Genomic DNA, 23678 nt, shown 5'->3' on the forward strand with positions numbered 1-23678 from the left:
AAGGACCATATGTTTACACAGAGCCTAAAACAATGCAATCTGATCCTCAATTATGAGTATTGACTAGGTTTGACCCGGCTTAGCTAAGGAGATCCAATCTGATTCTAGTCTGCAAATACTTTACTGTAGCCACTTCAAAATGTCAGCTCTGTTCTTTTACACTATGCCAGTGATTCTCAACTGTATTACAGATTGATACTGATCTCAGGGCCCTGCAGGAGGCTCTCTTCTTATCCGCAGATATGATCAAGGCTACTCTCATTTTGTTTGAGACCATGCAGAGTATATATAATGCCATCCGCAGGAACAATCCCACACTGCCCAGTACACATGAAGCAAATGGCCTAGTGCTGCCAGATTTTCTCTGTGTCCTCCTCACCGCTAGGATGTTGTTATTATGGTTCTCTGAGAGTCTGTCTACACTACGAAATTAGGTCGAATTTATTGAAGTTGTTTTTTTAGAAATTGATTTTACACAGTTGATTGTGTGTATCCCCACTTAAGACCATTAAAGACCATTAAGTCGGCGGAGTGCGTCCACAGTACCGAGACTAGCGTTGACTTCCGGAGCGTTGCACTGTGGGTAGCTATCCCACAGTTCCCGCAGTTTCCACTGCAACACGGGAATTCTGGGTTGAGATCCCAATGCCTGATGGGGCAAAAATATTGCCGCGGGTGCTTCTGGGTACATGTTGTCAGCCTCCCCTCTCCATGAAAGCAATGGTAGACAATCGTTTCGCGCCTTTTTCCTGGGTTACCCGTGCAGACGCCGTACCATGGCAAGCATGGAGCCCGCTCAGCTCACCGTCACCGTACGTGTCCTGGGTGTTGGCAGACGCGGTACTGCATTGCTACACAGCAGCAGCTCATTGCCTTGTGGCAGCAGATGGTGCAGTACGACTGGTAGACGTCGTCGGCATCGTCTCCTGGGTGCTCTTGGCTGAGCTCAGTGAGGTCAGTCAGGAGTGCCTGGGCAGACATGGGGGTGACTCCAAGTCATTCTCTTCTTAAGTTTCATCTCATGGAGATTCAGTCTGCCTGGAAACAATGACAGCTACAGTCGTACTGCACCCTCTGCTGGCAAGCACCCAGGAGACGACGATGGCTAGCAGTCGTACTGCACCATCTGCTGCCAGCCTACCCCTTGCTCCCCCTCCCTCCCTCTGTGAAAGCAACTGCCGACAATAGTTTCGCACCTTTTTCCATGCGGGTGCCGTATTGCTGTCAGCATCGTCATCCACCCGCCGCTTCTGCTGCGACTCTGCTGTCCTGCAGATGCCATACCACGGCAAGCATGGAGCCCGCTCAGATCACCGCAGCAGTTATGAGCGTTGTAAACACCAATCACATTATCCAGCAGTATATGCAGAACCAGAACCCGCAAAAGCAGGCAGTGACGGCAGCATGGTGACGAGAGTGATGAGGACATGGACACAGACTTCTTTCAAAGTACGGGCCCCGGCAATTTGGACATCATGGTGGTAATGGGGCAGGTTCATGCTGTGGAATGCCAATTCTGGGCCCAGGAAACAAGCACAGACTGGTGGGACCGCATAGTGTTGCAGGTCTGGGACGATTCCCAGTGGCTGCGAAACTTTCGCATGCGTAAGGGCACTTTCATGGAATTTTGTGACTTGCTTTCTCCTGCCCTGAAGCACAAGAATACCAAGATGAGAGCAGCCCTCACAGTTCACAAGTGAGTGGTGATAGCCCTGTGGAAGCTTGCAATGCCAGACAGCTACCCGTCAGTCGGGAATCAATTTGGAGTGGGCAAATCTACTGTGGGGGTTGCTGTGATCCAAGTAGTCAATGCAAACACTGAGCTGCTGTTATCAAGGACAGTGAATCTGGGAAATGTGCAGGTCACAGTGGATGGCTTTGCTGCAATGTGATTCTCTAACTGTGGTGCAATAGACGGAAGCCATATCCCTATCTTGGCACCGGAGCACCAAGGCAGCGAGTACATAAACTGAACGGGGTACTTTTCAATGGTGCTGCAAGCACTGGTGGCTCACAAGGGATGTTTCACCAACATCAACATGGGATGGCCGGGAAGGGTACATGACGCTCTTATCTTCAGGAACTCTGGTCTGTTTCAACAGCTGCAGCAAGGGACTTTCTTCCCAGACCAGAAAATAACCGTTGGAGATGTTGGAATGCCTATAGTTATCCTTGGGGGACCCAGCCTACCCCTTATGCCATGGCTCATGAAGCCATACACAGGCATCCTGGACAGTAGTCAGGAGCTGTTCAACTATAGGCTGAGCAAGTGCAGAATGGTGGTAGAATGTGCATTTGGACGTTTAAAAGTGCACTGGCGCAGTTTACTGACTCGCTTAGACCTCAGCAAAACCAATATTCCCACTGTTATTACTGCTTGCTGTGCGCTCCACAATATCTGTGAGAGTAAGGGGGAGATGTTTATGGCAGGGTGGGAGGTTGAGGCAAATCGCTTGGCCGCTGATTATGCACAGCCAGACACCAGGGTGGTAAGAAGAGCACAGCAGGGCACGCTGCACATCAGAGAAGCTTTGAAAACCAGTTTCATGACTGGCCAGGCTATGGTGTGAAAGCTCTGTTTGTTTCTTCTTGATGAAAACCCGCCCCCTTGGTTCACTCTACTTCCCTGTAAGCCAACCACCCTCCCCTCCCCCTTCGATCACTGCTTGCAGAGGCAATAAACTCATTGTTATTTCAAAGTCATGCATTCTTTATAAATTCATCACACAAATAAGGGGAAAACTGCCAAGGTAGCCCGGGAGGGGTGGGGGAGGAGCGAAGCACCAGGTGGGGTGGGGGAGGAGGGAAGGACAAGGCCACACTGCACTTTAAAACTTATTGAATGCCAGATTTCTGTTGCTTGGGCAGTACTCTGGGGTGGAGTGCTTGGGTGCCCAGAGGGCCCCCCCCCCACCACCTTCTTGGGCGTCTGGGTGAGGAGGCTATGGAACTTGGGGAGGAGGGCGGTTGGTTACACAGGGGCTGTAGTGGTGGTCTGTGCTCCTGCCTTTGCTGCAGCTCAACCGTACGCCGGAGCATATCAGTTTGATACTCCAGCAGCCTCAGCATTGCCTCCTGCCTTCTGTCAGCAAGCTGACACCATCTATCATCTTCAACCCGCCACCTATCATCTTCAGGCTGCCACCTGTCCTTGCGTTCATATTGTGCTTTCCTGGACTCTGACATTGCTTGCCTCCATGCATTCTGCTGGGATCTTTCAGTGTGGGAGGACTGCATGAGCTCAGAGAACATTTCATCGCGAGTGCGTTTTTTTCGCCTTCTAATCTTCGCTAGCCTCTGGGACGGAGATGATAGTGTGAGCATTGAAACATTTGCAGCTGCGGGAGGGAAAAAAAGAGAGAGTAGGAGTTAAAAAGACACATTTTAGAGAACAATGGGTAGACTCTTTCACGGTGAACCTTGCTGTTAACATTACATAGCACATGTGCTTTCGGTACAAAGTCGCATTTTGCCTCTTATATTGAGGGTCTGCCGGTTTGGTGTGAGAGATCACACACGCAGGGCCGGGCAACGGAATTTGGCTTGCAGGCAGCCATGGTAAGCCACAATCTTTTGGCTTCTTTCACCTTCATAACATGTGGGAATGGTTTCAAACAGCAGCGCCCTCATTTCCCACACCAAGCAGCCATTGGGTTGGCCATTTAAAATGGGTTGGCAATTTAAAAGGAGGGGCTGCGGTTTTCAGGTTAATGTGCAGCACAAACCCAACTAACCCCCCACCAATTCTCTGGGATGATGGCTTCACCCCTCCCCCCCATCGCGTGGCTAACAGCGGGGAAGATTTCTGTTCAGCCACAGGCACACAGCCCAGCAGGAACGGCCACCTCTGAATGTCCCCTTAATAAAATTACCCTATTTCAACCAGGTGACCATGAGGAGTGACCATCCAGGAGAGCTTTATGGAGATGGCCCTGGAGGATTTCCGCTCCATCCCCAGACATGTTAACAGACTTTTCCAGTAGCTGGACTGGCCGCGAATGCACCCCAAGTCTTCAGGGCAAATTAATCATTAAACATGCTTGCTTTTAAACCATGTATTATATTTACAAAGTACACTCACCAGAGGTCCCTTCTCTGCTGGCAGGTCCAGGAGCCCGCATTGGGTGGGTTTGGGGGGTACTGGCTCCAGATCCAGGATGAGAAACAGTCCCTGGCTCTCCAGGAAAACAGTTTCTCTGCTTGCTTGCTGTGCGCTATCTTCAACCTCCTCCTCCTCATCCTCCTCGTCCCCAAAATGCTCATCCCTGTTGCGTGATAATCCATTGACGGAGTCAAAGCACAGGGGTGGGGTAGTGGTGGCTGCACCCCCGAGAATGGCATGAAGGTCATCATAGAAGCGGCATGTCTGGGGCTCTGACCCCAAGCGGCCGTTTGCCCCTCTGGTTTTTTTGTAGGCTTGCCTGAGCTCCTTAAGTTTCACGCAGCACTGTTGCAGGTCCCTGTTATAGCCTCTGTCCTTCATGCCCTTGGAGATTTTTTCAAATATTTGGGCATTTCGTCTTTTGAAATGGAGTTCTGATAGCACGGATTTGTCTCCCCATACAGCAATCAGATCCCATACCTCCCGTTCAGTCCACTCTGGAGCTTTTTTGTGATTCTGGGACTCCATCATGGTCACCTCTGCTGATGAGATCTGCACTCACCTGGAGCTTGCCACGCTAGCCAAACAGGAAATGGAATTCAAAAGTTCACAGGCCTTTTTCTGTCTACCTGGCCAATACATCTGAGTTGAAAGCGCTGTCCAAAGCGATCACAATGGAGCACTCTGGGATAGCTCCCGGAGGCCAATACCGTTGAATTGCAACCACACTACCCCAAATTCGACCCGGCAAGGTTGATTTCAGCGCTAATCCCCTCATTGGGGGAAGAGTACAGAAATCGATTTTAAGAGCCCTTTAGATTAAAAAAAATGGCTTCGTCATGTGGAGGGGTGCAGGGTTAAATCGATCTAATGCTGCTAAATTCGACCTAAACTCGTAGTGTAGACCAGGGCTGAGATTCCACTTGGTGGCAAAGTGGCAGTCAAAGCACGGCTCTAACTTTATTCCTGTATCTCATTTTCATTCACTATCTACTGAAGAATCGTTTCATCTAGCTCTGTCTGAGTTACCCTTGTGAATTCTTCTTTGGTACTTCGTATGACAAATAAATAGCACTCTGTTATAAATCAGCTTGAAAACCAACAGCTAACTGATGTTATTTGATACTAAATCCCAGTTGCCTTTTGCTGCCCATTACCATAGCTTTCCATAATCCCACCAATGTGACTAGTCTGCGGGATTAAGTACTTGTGTCTTTTTTTTATTCTTCTCACTGCAAGGTCTTTTGTAACACTTTGTATGAAGGATGTTATGTGTACAAATAAAGAGTATTGTGTTGTAAGATAGCTCACAAAACAGATTAGTCACTAGAAAATTAACTCCTACCTGGACCAGTTCCACCATGGCTAATCACAAGTTTCCTCAGGTCTCTTAGTGATACAGCCTTTATGAAGAAGATATCCACCTGCAGAATCATCAAAATGAGGTTGATAAAGGACTTGATCATGTAGGTCCTTGCATGATGTTCAGGGGCATGGACAAGATTGTTGCTTCCAGATGTAGCTTAACACTGAACCCTCTGTTCTGAGTGGTAGCAAGGAGGGTAAAAAAGGGCAAAGTATGGCTGGGGAATGGTTATTTTTCAGGACATCTGGCATAAGCATGATTCACCATATTAATGAGATATTTAGCAATGAGTTCCCCTCTTGGGTTGTACACCTACTGCTGATGAACAGAGAAAGAGGATGCAAAGTAGTGTTCTCATTCATGCAGAATCAGGTTTTGCTGAACTTCCTGTGCTGATCATTGCTTTTTATTTGGTGCCTATAGCTACGATGCTGCACATGTCCAAGGCAGGTTCAAGCACAAACTGCTTGAAGTAACATTAATATACAAATAAAGGTGGTTGTTTACTGCAATCAGAGTTGTGATGACAGATGTGTAGACATACCTGAGCTAGCATTGATTGAACTAGCTCGAATAACAAGAGCCACAGAGCAGCACAAGTGGGAGCATGGGCCGTACAACTCCACCTGGGAGTGGCTAGCCTGTGGCTAGCCTGTGCTGCCATAGCTTCACTGCTGTGGTTATTCAAGCTAGCTAGATCAAAGCTAGCCTGGGTATGTCTACATGTGCTGTAGTCACACCTCTGATTGCAGTGTCGACATACCCTTAGCAGCACAGAACTGGCGTGGCCAGCTCTATAATACCTCCTCTAAAGCCTACTGTTTAGTGTATTGGTTCAGCACGCCCCCAGTGTGGGGAGTGTGTCGGGGGCAGTAGCAGAATGTAACTTGATTCTTAGAATCATATTCACCTCATCCTAACCCCGTGATCCTACACTACCATAACTACACTACCATAGAATCCCATTAACCTCATTAACTAGACTACCATCAGGTAGTTATGGTCGTGAACCTCACCATAACCCCGTGATCTACGTGTCCAATCAAAACTAAACAGAACATGAATTCTGAATATCCAATACTCACAGTAAACTATTCATTCAGAATCTACAGGCCAAAAATTATTATTAAATTACTAAATAATTATTAAATAAATTAATTCTGTGAATAATTTTGAATAAATATTTGAGAAAACTGAACTGCTCAAGGATAAATGTGGAAACAGAAAATATCTACATATGTTGAAAAAACTATTTGCTATAAATAATTTGCTAGCATTGATCAGTTTTGCACATTTTTTCCTTTACCTGTCCATGCTGAAACTTGACTTTATTATTCTTAGCTCTACGGAGCTTTCGCTTGCCAGAATCTCCTCTTGTTCCAATGAGAGTGGCGTATACATTAGAATCTGTTTCAGCACCAAGTTTAGACCCAGTATATACATGGAGTTCATAAACCACCACTAAAAAAGGACAAACATTTGCATTATTTTTCTTTCTTATGTATGAATATATGAACTTTTCCTTCTACAGCTGGCCAGAGGATGGCACACCTTCTGACCTGTTTGTAATCAGCCACAGCAATCCATATATTCATCACTTCCAGGCTCAATCTGTAATACTCTGTACCTAAACATGAGACTACTGACCTTAAAAAGTTACAGTTTGTTCTGAACAAAGCAGCCCAACTGCTACAAAAACAGGCCATCAAGTGTGCGTTCCCCAATGCCCTATTTTCTTCACTCTCTCCCTGCTGAATACTAGGCCAAATATGAAGTTTCAGTACTATTTTTCAAAGCCCTTTTTGGGATTGGCTTAAGTTACCTGGGGACTTTTTCACTCAGACAAAGATCTATGTTCCACTGGAAACCTGGGACTGTCATCCACAAGAGTGAAATTAGTGCATGAAAAACCAGAATTTCACCTCAAGAAGAGATCAGGATGATCATGAACCTCATGCAAAACCCACTTCTTTGACTCAGCCTTCCCACAATAACATCACAAAAGCAAAGCAAACAAAAAACACGTGTAGTCCCTGCTGACGAGACAAGAGAAAGTAATATATGTGACGTGCGCACTTCAATAATTTTGGGATTTGACCAAATATCATGATAATGCCACCTTATGAGAACTCACAGATACATGCATATGCACATTGTCTGTACTAGGAAATCAGATTGACCATGGCCAGCTAAAGGTGGTAAACTCTATTTACAGTAGGTGCTTTAGAGTTATTTTATTTAGATATTTTGAAATGCAGTAATATTATCATAATTGTCCAAATAGTACTAAAACTTCTGTTTCAAAATAATTATTTCCAGAAATTACATACTACTGTATTCTTCTACACTTTTCAGTTATTAGGGGTTTTTAATATATATATATATATATATATATATATTTGCTACTAGTTACATCTTAGTGGAATTTATCCATGCAGTGTTTCTATTCTAATCACAGCTGGTCATAGTTCTGCTACCTAGTAGACAATAGGAGAGATTACTGTTCCAGTAATGGAGATTTTTAATAGCTCTCTGGAAAGAAGAAAAGTATTGGGGGAGCACGGGAATATACATTTAAGCGCAATCTTTAAGAAAGGGACAGAGTAGAAACCAGGAACATATAACAAACTACTTTGACCTTGGTATTAAACAATATACAATAAGCATAAATTAAAGATACTACTATTATTAAAATACTAGTCTTACTTCTAATAATAATGTGACATTTTTATAGAACTTTTCGTGAAAAAGGGTCCCAAAACACTTACACACACACACACAAATCACTTCACCCATCATGGAAATGTAGCCCTTTCCAGGGTGGAATACAGTGGTTCCTTAACAGTATAGAACACTTCAGAAGAATTTAGGACAGGAAGTTAAAAATACCAACATGTATTTGTAGCTGCAAAAGGAATTTAGGTATTAGAATTTGGCCATGACACTTAGAATAGTGCCTGTAACTCTTGCAAAAAGTGCCATAGGATTTTTAATTACCTTGAACTGGAGTCTAAGCCAAATAACAGTATCTCCAAGTCCAACACTCGACCACCAAATAGGGTGTAGGATAAATGTGAAATTATAGAATTCGAGTTAGCTTATGTTTGGCTCAGGAAATATGTGTGTGGTAAAGAAAGACCCTGACTAGCAAGGAGAAGGAAGGCCTTGAAAATAATAAAAGTGATAAGGCCAAAAGGAATGAAGCAAGGAGCCAATCAATACGGGTCTGAGCATCCTGGGGTTTAACCCATTTGATTAAATGCTTATCAATGTTTCGTTATTGTTTGGATGTACTATTATTATACTTATTATTTTGGCTTTTTAGGCATGTTTAGAGCAATTGTATAAGTACCATTTGGCCTTTAGATTTAATAAAGGCATTTATAATTAAATTAGTGTTTGTGGTTTCCCATATTAATATTAATAATTTCAGATATTATTAATAATTCCAACATAGGACATTGGTTCAGTGCTGGCTCAGAGGGAAGATTGCCACCTCCTGAATCGCAATCGCTACTTCCTGCAACATCAGGGCTTTCCTGGGAGCTCCACCATCATGTTACGAAGACGAAGCCTACTTCATGAATGACATATAAGACCTCATCCAGACAAATACATAATTGAGAAATTTTCAGTTCATTTCAAAATGATTTTAGCACAATACCTTATAGCATATTAATAGGGAACTGTTCAGGTGATGGAGGGCAGAACGTAATGGTAGACCACTATACTGGGGAAATGGTAGATCACTATATAGGACCACTATACAGGGGGGAAAAGCAACTTGTAAAGAGCAACAGTGATTGGTATTGTACACAATACTTTTTGGGTCAAATTTCCCCAAAAGCATCTATGGGTTAGATTCTGCCATTCTTACTTATATTGAGTAAGCAGATCTCCTGGACTATTTGTGGAGGAAGGTACTACATGTAGTTAGCTAGAGTGGTGGAATCTGGCCCAAAGACTGAACTTACAATTTTGCACCCTAACTATTCACACCCAAAATGCTGAAAATGCAAACCACTTGCAGGTGCTAACAAAAGGATGCAGACTTCTAACTACATAATTGTGCCAGCAAATTAGGCAAACGTCTATATTATTTGCATCTGCAAGTAATTTGCATTCTTAAAACTGCAAAGGCAAATAACTGGCACACAGTTTTAGCAGCCTATTTGAAAAGTAAGCCCTTCAATAACAAATGACTCACAGGAACAAAGTACAAACAAGTTACTTTGGGGGTGACATCAAACTGAATGAGCAAATGCAGGATGTACAGGAAGAGAATTAGAAAGAATTGCAGTATAGCACAGGAATATGAGCAGATCAATGGCTCATATATTAAATGTATTAAGTAAAACTGTAAAACCATGAGATAACCAGAGAGAATATAATAAGAGTTGAATATAACTTTTCAGTGGATACCTGTCTGAATATTCCACTTAGAGTAAGAAAGATGTGTATATTGAGTAAATATAAAGCCAAAACAAAATCTCTTCACCTCTTTGTAATAGACCTTCATCTCACCATCTAGAGAGTTTTGGCTCTGGTTACATACAGACTATCTACTCTGTCTAATTTAGAATGGAAGCTCTAAACTCTTGGGGCAGAGACCATGTCTTACTCTAGGTTTTGTACACACTAACAATGCTCAGTAAATAATATTCTTATAGTAAAGTTAGTAATGGAATGCATGTTTTGATTAACTGATATACATGTTATGGTGTACTTGATAGAAAGATCTCCATAGAGAGCGTCAAGCAGAGATGATCTCATCAAAGAATCCAACCAGGGATAACTACAGCAATTCCATCCAGTTGGTCATTGAGTGGATTGTGAATAGTAAGCGTCCTTTTGCCCAGATGGAGACTCGCACAGACACCAGCTCCAATGGACACTGGCTATAGTCGGACCTACTCAAGTTCCTTTGTGTTATGGAGCAGCTGGGTAAAAGGGGATGTTAATGCTCAAGCCCACCTGAGCTAAATTTGAGAACAATGAGGATCATGTGACTCTGTGATAAGGGGTATAGCAGACATGGATCCAGGGGAGAGACACGATACTGCAGTGATTTATTGAAAGCTGGAAACCCAGGGCCAGAAAAGGAAGCTGCTTTTATCTACAGGCTGGACACAGTGACACCTTAGCTGCAATTTCTAAAAGCGAAATTGCCTGTGTGTAGTTTTGCTGTTTATTTGGCCATGTCTGTTCAAGGTAAACTGGGCTTGTTTGCGTACTATAGATCAGTGGTCCCCAAACTGGCCCAGGCTTCCTAGGGCAGCAGAGAGGAACGCTCGGGGGGGGGGGGGGAGGGGGGGAGACATGTTGGGGGGGGGCCTGGGCCAGCCCCCATGGGAGACAGGGAGGGAGCGCCACGCTTCCAGCCCCGCTCTGCCCCTAGATCAGCTCTGCCCCCAGATCAGCTCTGCCCCCAGCCTCGCTCCTCCCCCATTCCAGTTCAGCCCCCAGTCCTGCTCTGCCTCCAGGTCAGATCTGCCCCCAGTCCCACTCCACCCCCAGCCCTGGTTGTGCTCCACCCCCAGCCCAACTCTACCTTCATTCCCTCTCTGCCCCAAACCATCTCCACCTCTAGCCCCAGCTCCTCCCCCATCCCCAGTTCCACCCCTAGCTCCGCCTTCAGCCCATGCTCTGCTGCTGAAGAAGCCTTGGTTGTGCAATAATGGAGGGGGGGGGCGCAGCCATATTCCGTTAATGGTAAGGCGAGGCAGGGGGCGACTGGAAAAGTTTGCACACCACTGCTGTAAATAAATAACTTACACTAGGAGATATCCGAAATCTTTGCATCATTAGCTTCTCTTCCTGACATTCTCCAAAGATCCAAATCTGCTGCTACTAGTCAGCAAAGGGCCAACAATATAACACATTTAAAATTGCTACCTTTTTCACATTGCCATATAATGTCAGTCATAAAATTATCATAATTAGAGCCTGATGGGCTTGGCTCCCCAGTCTAGTGCAGCAGTTTAATTCCAGTGTAATTCCATTGATTTCAGTGTAGTTATGCCAGGAAAAAACTGCTGTAACAGAGTAGAGGATCAGGCCTTTGCTAAAAAAAAGCAGAGGAAATATTGGAAAATACACTCTAAGCAGAACCATTGAATGCAAACCAATAGACATTACTTTAACATTATGAGAGGGATTTGTTAAACTGAGTTTAGACTGCTGAATCTAATATGAGGGCATTAAAAGGATAGAAAAAGGTCTAGAAAAGGGCAACATGATTTAGGAGGATTAATTAATACAGAATGGTTGGAAAAACGAGGATAGCACTTGCTACTAAACTGACCTTTTGGAAAATATACGATTGAAATCTTCAAGTAGCTATATAAGGATTCTTTAAATAAGCTCTAAAATCAAATGGGAAACCCCAGGACCTAAGGTCATGGACTGAAAAATTGAAACAAGGGAGGTAAAATGCTTTCATGCAGAGGACGGTGAACTTCTGAGAGCCTCCATCAAAGACAGATGTAAAAGCAGGTACAATAGACATGTTCAAAAAAGAACCTAATGGTTACTTAACATTAAAGACTATTACAGGAGTTCAGTGAGGAGAGACAGCGCTTAGGTACCTAGTTTGTACCTTTTCAGGCCATAACAATTCAGTGTTTTGCTAACTATTGAGATTTTATCATGCACCTTGTGTTATCTGGTGTTTTTCTTAAAGTCCCAGGTCCTGGATTACATGAGAAACTGAGTTATCATTTAAAAAATAAGTATCTATCTCCTATGATTGTGGCAAAAAAGCTTGAAAGGTGATCAAAGTGCATCATAATGTCTCAAAAACACCTGTCAGGGATGGTCTAGATAATACTTAGTCCTGCCATGAGTGCAGGGGACTGGACTAGATGAGCTACCAAGGTCCCTTCCAGTGCTACACTTCTATGAAAAAAACCAGAGAATCCAAACTGGATTATTTTTTAACATCTAATGATTGGTGGGGGGGGTCTGACTCATGGTTTTTGAGTTATGTGGGATTGGCAATACTGTTTGATCTCAGGTGATCAATGAGAGTCATTATGGTCCCCATCCTGCAAGCACTCTGCATGTGGAACTCCTATTTACTTCAAAGGGATTTACCTGCATGGATGGCTTGCAAACTCAAACCCTAGAGGTCAACATTATTTGTCAGTTTTGCCCACTGTATATATTTAAAAGTGTTGCAGCCAGTTTTGTTTGAAAGACTAAATTGATGTTGACATCTTAACATGTTTGGGAAGGTGGAAGACGCATATCTGATAGTATTAAAATGGAAGAATAAGAAACTAAAAGTCACAGCTCTGTAACTGTTTGTCTTTTCTCTCCAAATACTATACTTCATCATTTCAAACTCAACACTATTCAGAGTAACTCTATTATCAGAGTTTTAAAATGGTCGCCCTCACTAGTTTAGACTCCTAGCTAATAGCAGATGAATTTAAGATGAAATATAACTTACATTTTGTTCACTCAGTCTGCATATGAGATAAGCTTTTTTCAACATTTACAGTTGTGTGATCATAATGACACAAATTGCCCAAATTATTTTCAGATCAGGTAGCTGCTATTAGTTTACATAGCTGCTATTTCATGTGAAATTTTCAGCAGACTCAACGATTGTTCCCCAAAAGCTGTAATTTCCTCACTATCTGGCAAGTGATAAATGCAAACATTATGGCATGGAGACATTTCAGTCATGACTCCTCTTCCACTTCTTCATAATTTCCTCTGGTATTTTATTTCCTTGATTTGAACTGATACTGTAAAACATACCTGCAAACATACCAGGCAAACACTGTATGCAAAAATTATGCTGAGAGTTTAAGTATTGGAGGTTTAGGCCCCAATGCACTACTCATACGCATAAAGTGATTAATGCATAAATGTTTGCAAGATCAGGGCCATAGACTGATATTAAAGTTGCCCACTAACTGTAGCTGTGGCCACAATAGTCACTGTAACCAGTGATGAGCTGCCAAAATCTTAACAACCGGTTCCCTCCTCACCCTACGAGGGGGTCGTGGACCGCCCCCGCCCCCCGGAACTCCTACCCCATCCAACCCCCCATGTTCCTTGATGCCCCCCCCGGGACCCCTGCCCCATCCACCCCCCTCCCCTGTTCCCTGACTGCCCCCAGAACTGGGCAGGAGGGTCTCGTGGGCCACTGTAGTGGGTGCCCATCGCGCCCCGCCCCTAAGAGCCAGAGGGACCTGCCAGGGGGCGAGGTGGGGAGTCCCGGCAGTGCTTACCTGGGGCGGCTCCCAGGAAGATTCCGGCAGGCCCCTCTGGGTCCTAGAGGCAGGGTAGCGTAGCTATGGGGGGAACGGGGGGAGTGGCTGCTCTCCCCACCGATCACATCAAAAGTGGTGCCTTAGGCACCGACTCCCTGGGTGCTCCGGGGGTGGAGCACCCACGGAGAAAATTTGGCGGATGAGCGGTTCCCCTGCATGCCCCCCGGCTAACATGCTGCAGTGCGGGCGGCCCTCGTCGTGCCCCCCCGCCCCTGCTCACCTCCGCTCCGCCTCCCTGGGCCTGAGCGTGAAGCTGCCACCTGCTTCTCAGCCCTCCCAGGCTTCCCGCGTGAACAGCTGATTCACGGGAAACCTGGCGGGGGTGGGCGGAGAAGTGGAGTAGGGCGGTGTGTTCAGGGGAGGAGGAGGAGCAGAGGTGAGGTGAGCTGGGGCCAGGCGAGGAGCTGCTGGTGCGTGCTCTGCACCCACCAAATTTTCCCCGTGGTGCTCCAGCCCCGGAGCACCCACGGAGGTGGCGAACCGGCTCCAGCTCACCACTGACTGTAACCATTATGTTTACAATCTCTTTCATGACAGCACCATCACTGCTGGCAGGGCTTCTGGAAATGACGCTAAAGCAGTAAAGAACCAACATTTCTAACACTGTAATACAATGGTATCAAAAGATGCTAGAAAATCAGATATATTGCATTTTTCAAGGGGTTTGAGAATATAGGAATTCCCATACTGCCTCAAACAAAAAGTCCTCTATGCAGTCAGGTATCCTGTGTCCGATAATAGTCACAGTTTGAGCCAAATTAGTTCAACCATTTTTGATGTATTCAAGCATGGACAAAATAGATTTTTCCCCTTTATGTTCACATTACACAGTTTGCAGTTAGATAATTTGAAAACAAATAAAAACATCGACATTTCTTGTACTGTATAGATCTTTCAGATCAAAAGCTTAAGCCATGTTTGAAAAGCATTTTGCAGTTTTAAAGTCATGAGTATTTAAAATAAAATTGTGAGCACTTACAGATTTTTTTTTATCTTCTAGTTCATTTTCTTTTTCCTTTTTTTTTTTCTTTTTTCTTTTTTTTTTTTTTGCATGACACAATTCCGGCCACATATGTCAGTCTTAGGCATCCGTCACTTTAATGACTATTGAACAGATTTTCTTTGAGTTTGTTTAGTGTGACCAGATGCCCAATATTAGGGGCTTTTCTCTTATATGGCAACTATTACTCCCGCTCCCCCGTCCTGATTTTTCATGCTTGCTATCTGGTCACCCTAGTCACAACGGGATCAAACCAAGTCACGTCTGAAGAACGCTGATTCAGTAGATGTAAAATGATGAACACTGGAAGTCAGTAAGGCTGTCCTGAACTGCAAGGAAGGAGTCCCACGTGTAATAGGAGTGATATGAGAGAAGGCATGATGAGGAGATAGGAGAAGGAGATAAGAAGAGGCACTCAGATGTGAGGGCTAGTAGGTTGGGAAGTGGGGGAAAAATAAAACCTGAAGCGTAGAGGCAAAGGCAGAGTTATGCAGAACCGTGAAGGGTGAAAAGTCTGAATTTGACACGGAAAATGAAGGGAAGCCAGTGAAGGCTAAACAGGGATGAAAGCATCACTCTGAGCAGGAAGATTATTCTAGTGCCAGCATTTTGAACTGACTGACCTCATGTAAGGAGACAAGCAGGAGGAAAAGTTGTCAAAGTCAGAAACAGAAGGAGATGAAAGAAGAGATTTTAGAGATTGAAGGAAGAACTGACAGTAATCGTAGCAGTCTGGATTTGAGGGAATGGATTGGGCAGGTAGAAGGTGGCAAGGGAAAGAGGAATCAAAATCAACTCCAAGGTTTCAAGTCTGTGTTGGGAGGATAATGGAGTTTTGAATGGAGAAAGCAGGGAGAGGACATCATTTAGAGGGAAAAGATGCGTAATAAAGATCAGTGGCAAAGAACAGCAATAAAAAATGCAATGAGTTTAGATTATAAAAGTTCTTTTCCATTTGGTTTAATGTTTTTGGCAAATTATTATTATTTTTTAATTAAGTGAATTTAGTGCTGGTGAAAGATACCAGATTGATTTGAAAGGACTGGAGACAAATTATAAAATCGCATCAGGTTGTTGTTAGGTAATATGCCGCACATTATTTGTTTGGTTGGGTAAACGACTTGCGATGTGGTTTGTCCAGTACTTGTAAGCAATTACCCTTGTAAATTGGAAATGCAAATGGCTAGAGTTTCATTTTCTGGTTATGGAGAAATAGAAAATCCTTGGGCAGCCCTGCTGAGTTTATATTGATGTTCAATTTAAATGAACCCCAAATCAATAGTTAATTTGTAACTATAAACTTAAAAAAATATTAAATTTCTAAAACCCATATAATGAATATTTTTTACTCGCTGCATATATTTTAACAAAGATGGTGACCCTGTAAAGACAACAATAGCTATAGTGTACCACCACTTTTAACAGGGCTGTACTAATGCCCTGTTTTGAGCATATTCTCAACAATATTCACAGTAGACATGATTCTCCACTACCTTGCATCTTGTGTAGCCATTTACAACTGGCCAAAGTGAGTGTACATATCAGAATGGCAGTATTTTACACTTCCTTGGCACAGTTGTAAATGACTGCCCAGGAGAGAATCGGGTCCTGAGAGTCAAATTCATGCCTGACGCAACTCCACTAAAGTCAGGCATTCATTTTCTTATTGCACCAATATGTGGCATTTATGTCACTAGGCGTTCCCAAGAGTGATACTGTGGTTCATGCGAATACTGTTTCCAGATGATATGGGCCTCAGTTCCACCTGCTCAATCCTAATTTATGTAACACTTTAATCAGTGAGGGTGTTATTTAAATTGCATACTATTCTGGAAATGGGGAAAAGGGCAAGGGGGTGAGGGGGAATGAGTTTGCATCTCTGTCCTTCCCAACGTTTCGATGGCCTGTGCTGTGTAGTAGATCAAAACAGGTGATCTAAAAGTTCTTTCCGGCCTTAAAAATCTATGAAAAAAATTTCTCAGTTCCAATCTAGATTGCTTTTTGGGGAAAATGGATTACTTCCTAAAACCATTAGTTTGTTTACATATGTTGGAATTAGTTGATTGTCACTGACTAAGTGTGGGATGACCCTTCTATACATTGAGACACTAATTCCTTGCATTCCGACTACCTCATCTCACATGCAAGTTGCCTGAACTATAACACACATAAAGTCTAGTTCAGGGGCCTATGATGCCAGATCATAGCTGAACCATCATCCTGTTAATGTCAAGGGAATTCTATAAAGAAGTGATAAATTAAATAATTTTTCCAGCTCCCTGTGCCACTATAAAAGCCCAGAAATGTGTTTCTTTGTTCTTTTTAATTGTTGTATGTGTTTTTTCTGCTCCACTTATAGAGAGTCGTGGTGTCATCAGAAATGTGGATAACCTCTGATGTCCTTCAAAAGATCCATCCTAAAGTTATACATTGCAATTTTAAAGAGAGTAGCTCAAATCTGGTTTAAGCAACAACTACTCATTGGCCCAGATCCTGGGCTACAACTACAAAGCATTTTGTGCAACTTAGGAGTGGGTGACATTAACTGTATTTCAAGCTATCTTGGTGTTCCCTGCTCCTCAGTCAATGTGTGCCTTTTGGTTGCTTTAAGTAGCACCACTTGCCAGTGTTAGGGGGCAGTTGCAGCAGCCAAGCACCACAGGAGCATAGGGATAAACTGACCACATCCCTTGGCCTCTGGGAGAGAAGGGGTTTTGTCAGAACCATCACATTGGCTCTGTGTTGGGAGGGATTGTCTTGTGGCTGGTCACAATGGCTTTCAGGCAGCTTTGCACTGGGAGGGGTAGGTATGAACAGCTCACAAAGCAACCCAGAATACGGCCCTTCAGGTTTAATAAACATTTGTTATAATGTAGGCAGCACATACTTGACAAAAGCTCCTTTTCAGACATTCCAATTGCTACTTCTGTCCAGGTGTCTCCATCATCCTGATCTTCAGAGAGCCAGCAGTCTACAGCCAGACGAATCTCCCGGTCAGAGGTACGGGCCATTCTTTCAAGTCTCACCTCCTCAAGGTACCAGCTAGGATCATTTCCACTGTTGTCATGACCAATGCGGATTTTATACAGTTGCCCAAGACCTTTGAGATTAATCTTGAACAGCAAAAACAGAAGGAGAGTCTGTTATAACATTTCCTTGTATTAGTTCATCTTGTATTGATAACTGTGCTTATAAATTGAGCACACAATTAATATGTGGCCGTGGGTTTGTGCCTCTTGGAAAATGAGCCCTTACTCCATACTGAATGAGACTGTGAGAGTGGTAAAACATGTCAAGCAGTATCTGTGACAATCAGGGTCCAGACACCCCAAGGGGAGAACAGGGGGTCTGAACCCCAAAGAGTAAGAAAGACTTTGATCGTCATGGTACCTAACTGCATAAGTAAGTTAATTGACTACAGTGGTCTATGATATTTTCAGAGTGAATAAGGGGATTGGACAATCTGGTCCATTTTTTAGATCTCCAAAAACCATCTCTTTTTGTGGCTGAGGATTCAGAGTTTCTTTTTCAAAATAAAACTAAATAAATATTTAAATAAAAAGGCATTTTCCTAACCCTGCTGCATCAGCAGGTACATTTTGCAAGGCACTTTGTCGGCAGGGCATTTTTAACTATTTCTACAACTCATCAGTCTTCAGTGAACCCTTTTATCTTAATTTTTTATTTTTATGTGCGTTGGTGTCAGGGGTTAGCTGTTTCTGCGAGTGCTGACACCCACAATGTAGAGAATTTAAACAGTAAAACACAACCATTATGCCTCACAGAATATTGCAATATTGAAATAAGAGCCACTTTGTCTGTGGCTGCAGGAGAAGTTTGCTGAGCAATGCAGAAGGCAGCAACCTAAACATAAAAAGCAGGGTTAAGCACTTTATGGTCTCTTATCTTCCGTGATGGCTTTGACAGCTGTTGATATGGAGAAAAATCACAGAGAACAGTCTGACAGAAAAATACCTGGTTTTCTTTCCCTGTCATACCAAACTGATAGTGTTCAGCATAAAGGCTAGTTAGGGCAAACTAGTTAAGATAAACATGATCCTATTAGTCAGCATCACTAAAAATGATGAGGGCTACATTTTATCTTAAAGGCACAGCCAGCACTACAGAGGACTGTGTAATAGTCCTACCCCAGCGCTCCTAGAAGCATTATTCATCAAGCAGACATAATGCCCTCCAGGAGCACAATGGGGATGGTTGCCACTTCACCATCTCTTCACAGGATGCAGGTTGTGCTTCCTCCCTACATGGGGCCAGCTCTTAGGATCTGGGCGGAATAGGGTCATGTCCCTTTCACTCTCCCTCTTGAGAACTTTGCACTGTCAGTGACACTAGGCTGGCATACCCTGGTGCTTCCTGGGCACAAGGACTACAGTTGTGCCTAGGTTCAGCTCTGGGGCTCATGGATGGGGTAAAGATTCCTGAATCCTCTTCCACCTCTCTTGTATTACAGAGCCAAGCCAGACACAATTAAAGTCATGTATGGCTTCTAGGACATTCTGACATGTGCAGCAATGGCATTATGTATGACACTAAATCTATACATGTGGCTGAAGTTAGCAGTGTGCCCACATTAGCATCATATGTTTAACCAAAAGTGTTACCTGCAGCAGAGAGCTATGGCATTTGAAAGTGGGTGGCCAAAACTGACAGAGATATGGGGTATGGTGCTGATACTGAGAGCCAGTGGATGGCAGCAGGCAAAGATCACACAATCTGGCACGAAGGAAGTGCAGGATATAAAGTGAGCTGAGTCTAACAAGGTTGCAAACCTGTCATCCAGCCTCTAAACTTTAGACTTCTAAGGTGAGGGAGTATTATAAACATATTTAACAAAGTGTCTGAGCTCCGACATTTTGTTGTGAAGTATGTAAATTGCATTGTTAGTCAGAGACAGACCTAGCACTTTTTTGAGATCATTTTAAGCACTAGGCAATGCCTGTTATCTGTGGTGCAATATTGTTAGAGGGAATAAAACAGTTTCAATCCTACAGCTCCTGTACCAGGCTTGAACTCTGGCTCATCTCCTGCATCAAGCTCTGAGGCAGGTGTGAGTTCCATCTCTAAACATGATACTCCCATGACTCTCATTCTTCTCACTGGAGGTGCCTCTGGAGTTGGAGTCACTGATACCAAACCACTAAACAGCCCATCACTGATATTTTTTTTTGAACAACTGAAGCAGCGAACTGACTGTTAACCAGTTGGAACTGTTATTGAGAAAGTATGCAATAGACTATTATTGCTATCTTTGTGTAGTGCCACAGAAGAATGAAGCCATGCCTTTGTCACTGATGTTTAATTTTATCTGTAGTGCTATTAATATCCCAGAATCAATGTTAAATTGAGTGTTTTGTTCAAAGGCAAGGTTAACGTGGGAGACAGAGTTCCAAACTGGACCACTGTGGGAAGCTGTATATTGTGATTCCATTTGGGCAGGCCGATAGCACAATGGGGTAGGGAGGATTGGGGAGAACGGGTGGGGACAGCACAGGAAAGCTGACCAAGGAAAAGAAAAAGGGCCAGTGTGAAACAGAGACCAGTAAGGGAGCAGGGGAATGATGGGGCCTTCATCTTGATGAGGGGAGTAGACTCTTCTCCATTACTGGGTAAGCATCTGAACAGTCAGACAGACAAGATGAAAAGGTGGTTCAAGGCAAATGAAGGTTGGGAAGAGCTCTATGCAGAAAGGAGAGCCCAGGGCTGTCAAAAGCACGAGGTGAAGATCCTGGAAGTGACTATTTCAGTCTGTTTCCACTAAAGTTCTGTTTAGCTACTCAAATTAATGTTTCTGCTTATATGTGCTGGAAGTAGAGGTGCTCGGGGTGCTACCACATCCCCGGGCTTGAAGTGATTTCCATGATACACAGCGTCTACAGTTTTGTTCAATTGCTCTCAGCAATTATAAAAATTGTTCCAGCACTCCTTTTTCTGTACTTTTATAGTGCTTGCAGAACTCCCTGACATTCAGAGTGAAACATAAGGGGGCACAACTTCACTGAAGTCAAATTGCATCCATGCATGCCAACTGTGAATTTGACCTGTAGAGTTAAAAAGCAAACAAATGCAGATGACTTGACAAAACAGCAGAGGACATCTCTATCCGATCTATTCAGAAAGGACTGGAGCGGAGGTGTTGGAATTTTTGCATGCAGGACCTAATAAACACGCACAGACTATATCTAAAATCAAGTTTTTAAAATTTAAAGGTTTGTTAAAGAGTAAAATTCATGTAAAGTATAGAGCATTGTCACTTTAAAATGTGCTTAATATTCTTTCCACATTCAATGAGTGGATTATTATAGTGCATTCTTGTGCTAAGAAATTCATGTTCATTTTTTTCTGGAAACTAAGGCAGGAATGCTAATGACAGACCAAAAATCAGGTTATGTATGATGTTCTGAAAGGACATACAAAAACTTTACAAGTTTAGTCCATCTGTTGTTGTAGTTTGGGGTGGGATCAATTTATCTTGCTGTCAGATCAGATCTCACATCGGTCTCACAGCGGTACTGACTTACTAAAATGTTGCTGTTTGCCAACTGGAATGCTGTCAAACATATGTCAGATTTAGCTCTTGCGGTGCAATGCAGATAAAAATGCTCTCACAATCACACTGTACTGCTAACAATTGGTTTTTTTCCATCTTAAGGACTGCATCTTGAAGTTGTTCCTTCATTTCCAAGGTTGACTAAATCATCTTGAACTACTGCACGAATCAAATGCAAACTGGCATTTACAAATCTACTTCCACACCCAGAACATTTTGTAAGTTGTTGTAGAGTAAAGTTGACTTGTTTCCCTAGTAACTAAAATGCTCACAAAAACTCTTCTAGTCTCTTTCTATTATGGTACAATGGCTGCAAAAGTAACAGTCAGTTTTATGTGGCGCTTGTCTTTCTGGCACAGCTGCAACAAAGGGTCTCAGGGAGCAGAAAGGATGGGTCTTGTGGTTAAAGCAAAAGACTGGGAGCTAGACACTCAGGATTCTATTCCTAGTTCTGTTCCAGACTTTTTGAGCAACGATTCACAGCCCGTCATGCCTTGGTTTCCCAACCAAGCAGGCTAATAATACTTACCAACCTCACACGGATACTGTGACACTTCCTTCATGCACTTTGAGATTCTCAGGGGAAAGGCACAGTGTAAGGTATTCTTATCTGTTAATATTAAATATGCAGCTTGTTTGAATTTCATTGGGGCCAAGTCTGATTTTCACATAGTTTGAATGACAGAATAGGAATAATGGATGGTTGCTCTCCCATTTGACTTCTGCAAAGCAGGTGTTATTGCTCAGGGATAATGTGACATCACATACAGGTTTCTAGTCTCCCTCTGACATATACATAGAACCCCTGTTGACACCAGTGGCCTGGCATTTGGTGATTTAGGAAGTAGGGTTGGCAAAATGACTGAGCTATAAGAACTTTTCACCCAAAAGCAGAACCAAATCATCATAGAGGTTCAAAAGTCACTTGGTTAAACAGTACTAAAAATGTGACTGCAAGCCCTCTCTTTCTGTGAAATCTCCAGGCTGGATTCTAGTAGAGTTTGCATTTGGATTTAGAGCAAAATTTCCCCACCATTTAGTAAGTACGGATTTTTGTTTGTTTGTATGTATCTGGGATTTTGATGTGGCCCATAATAGCCAAGTATGGATCTGGATCAAGATCTAAACTTTCACAAAGATCAAGTGTTCTCAGATCTGGGGTTAGAGGTTCCAATTTCTGGGCTAAATATTCTGAACCAATCAGATCCTCCAAACTTTGTAGGGATTGTCTATCAGTAGTTACCATAACAGGTGCCATGGAATCTCCCCTCATACAGTAGTGTCAAAGCATCTAAGTCTTTATCTACAGCTCATTTATTTATTTCAATTTTGAAACATTCTTAAGCATAGACTGCCAATTGTGTAGATTTCTGCCAAACTGGGTGATGAGTGCTGAAGGTGACAGGAAGTTTAACCTTATGCAGTCACTGCTCTTGCAAGACATAGTGTCAGCACTTACAAACCTTAACAACATCGCTGTCAGTGCAATGACAATAGAAATCCATTCTCTTTATAATATTTTTCTTCAGTGTTACATGTAATAAGTGCATTTACTCATCCATCAGTCACCATTCTTTACATTTTAACAATATTTTTAATACAACTATGTACTATGCATGGAAATGATGGACAATACTTCTGCACAGCTCCAAATGGACAAATTTTCAAATATAAGTGCCTCATTTGCACCTACAATATAATACACATGCAAATGGCTAATGGATGCATGCAAATACATAGTCTGTATACATAATTCATTTTTATTCCATACAAATGCACATTTCTCTTGTTAGTGACTTGTATTACTCTTGGACCAAATTCTGTTCCCACTGAAGTCAGTGGAAGCTTTGCCATTGGCTCAGTGTAAGCAGCTTTGGCCTTATATTTTTGATAGTGAAACTTATTGAGATTGCTTATAGCTGAAAACTTGATCCTAAACCTTACCTGAGACCTTACTTTATGAATAAAGGTTAACTTATCCTAAGAGGATGCAAGGACGTTATTTATCAAATACTATACCTTTTATGTTTTAAAAAGATCTACATGGTTACTAGTACACAAGTAGTATTCTCACTGAAGTCACCTGGACCTGTTCTCATGTAGCTGAGGGCAGAACTGATTCCATAACATTTAAGGAACTGAAAGCGAAATTAACTAACTCTCATTTCAACAGGAACTTGTTCAGTAGCAAGGGACTTCAATATAAGGATGGATAGTCAGTGCACATGAAGATTCCTTTTGGATAGGAAAGCCATGTTTAGCCTCTCAGATCTGGTGGGGAGAAGGATAAGACTACAGAAAGTATGCTGTAATTAAATACAGGCATTTTGCAAAGAGCTAGCACAGGACAACATTCA

At 43.0% G+C, this 23678-nt stretch overlaps 1 protein-coding gene across 1 annotated transcript in view; it reads right to left on the bottom strand.

Annotated features, from left to right (window-relative positions):
- The window catches only part of RP1 (RP1 axonemal microtubule associated), a 295779-nt gene that overhangs the window by 121293 nt on the left and 150808 nt on the right, over positions 1 to 23678 (bottom strand). The window contains exons 26-28 of the mRNA XM_043539623.1: positions 17641 to 17866; positions 6775 to 6929; positions 5448 to 5526 (exon numbers count right to left, since the gene is read on the bottom strand). Of these exons, the coding sequence (XP_043395558.1) occupies positions 5448 to 5526; positions 6775 to 6929; positions 17641 to 17866 (460 nt within the window). The remainder of the gene's footprint in view (positions 1 to 5447; positions 5527 to 6774; positions 6930 to 17640; positions 17867 to 23678) is intronic.

The sequence above is a fragment of the Chelonia mydas genome, chromosome 2, assembly GCF_015237465.2.
Source record: "Chelonia mydas isolate rCheMyd1 chromosome 2, rCheMyd1.pri.v2, whole genome shotgun sequence".
Taxonomy (NCBI): domain Eukaryota; kingdom Metazoa; phylum Chordata; order Testudines; family Cheloniidae; genus Chelonia; species Chelonia mydas.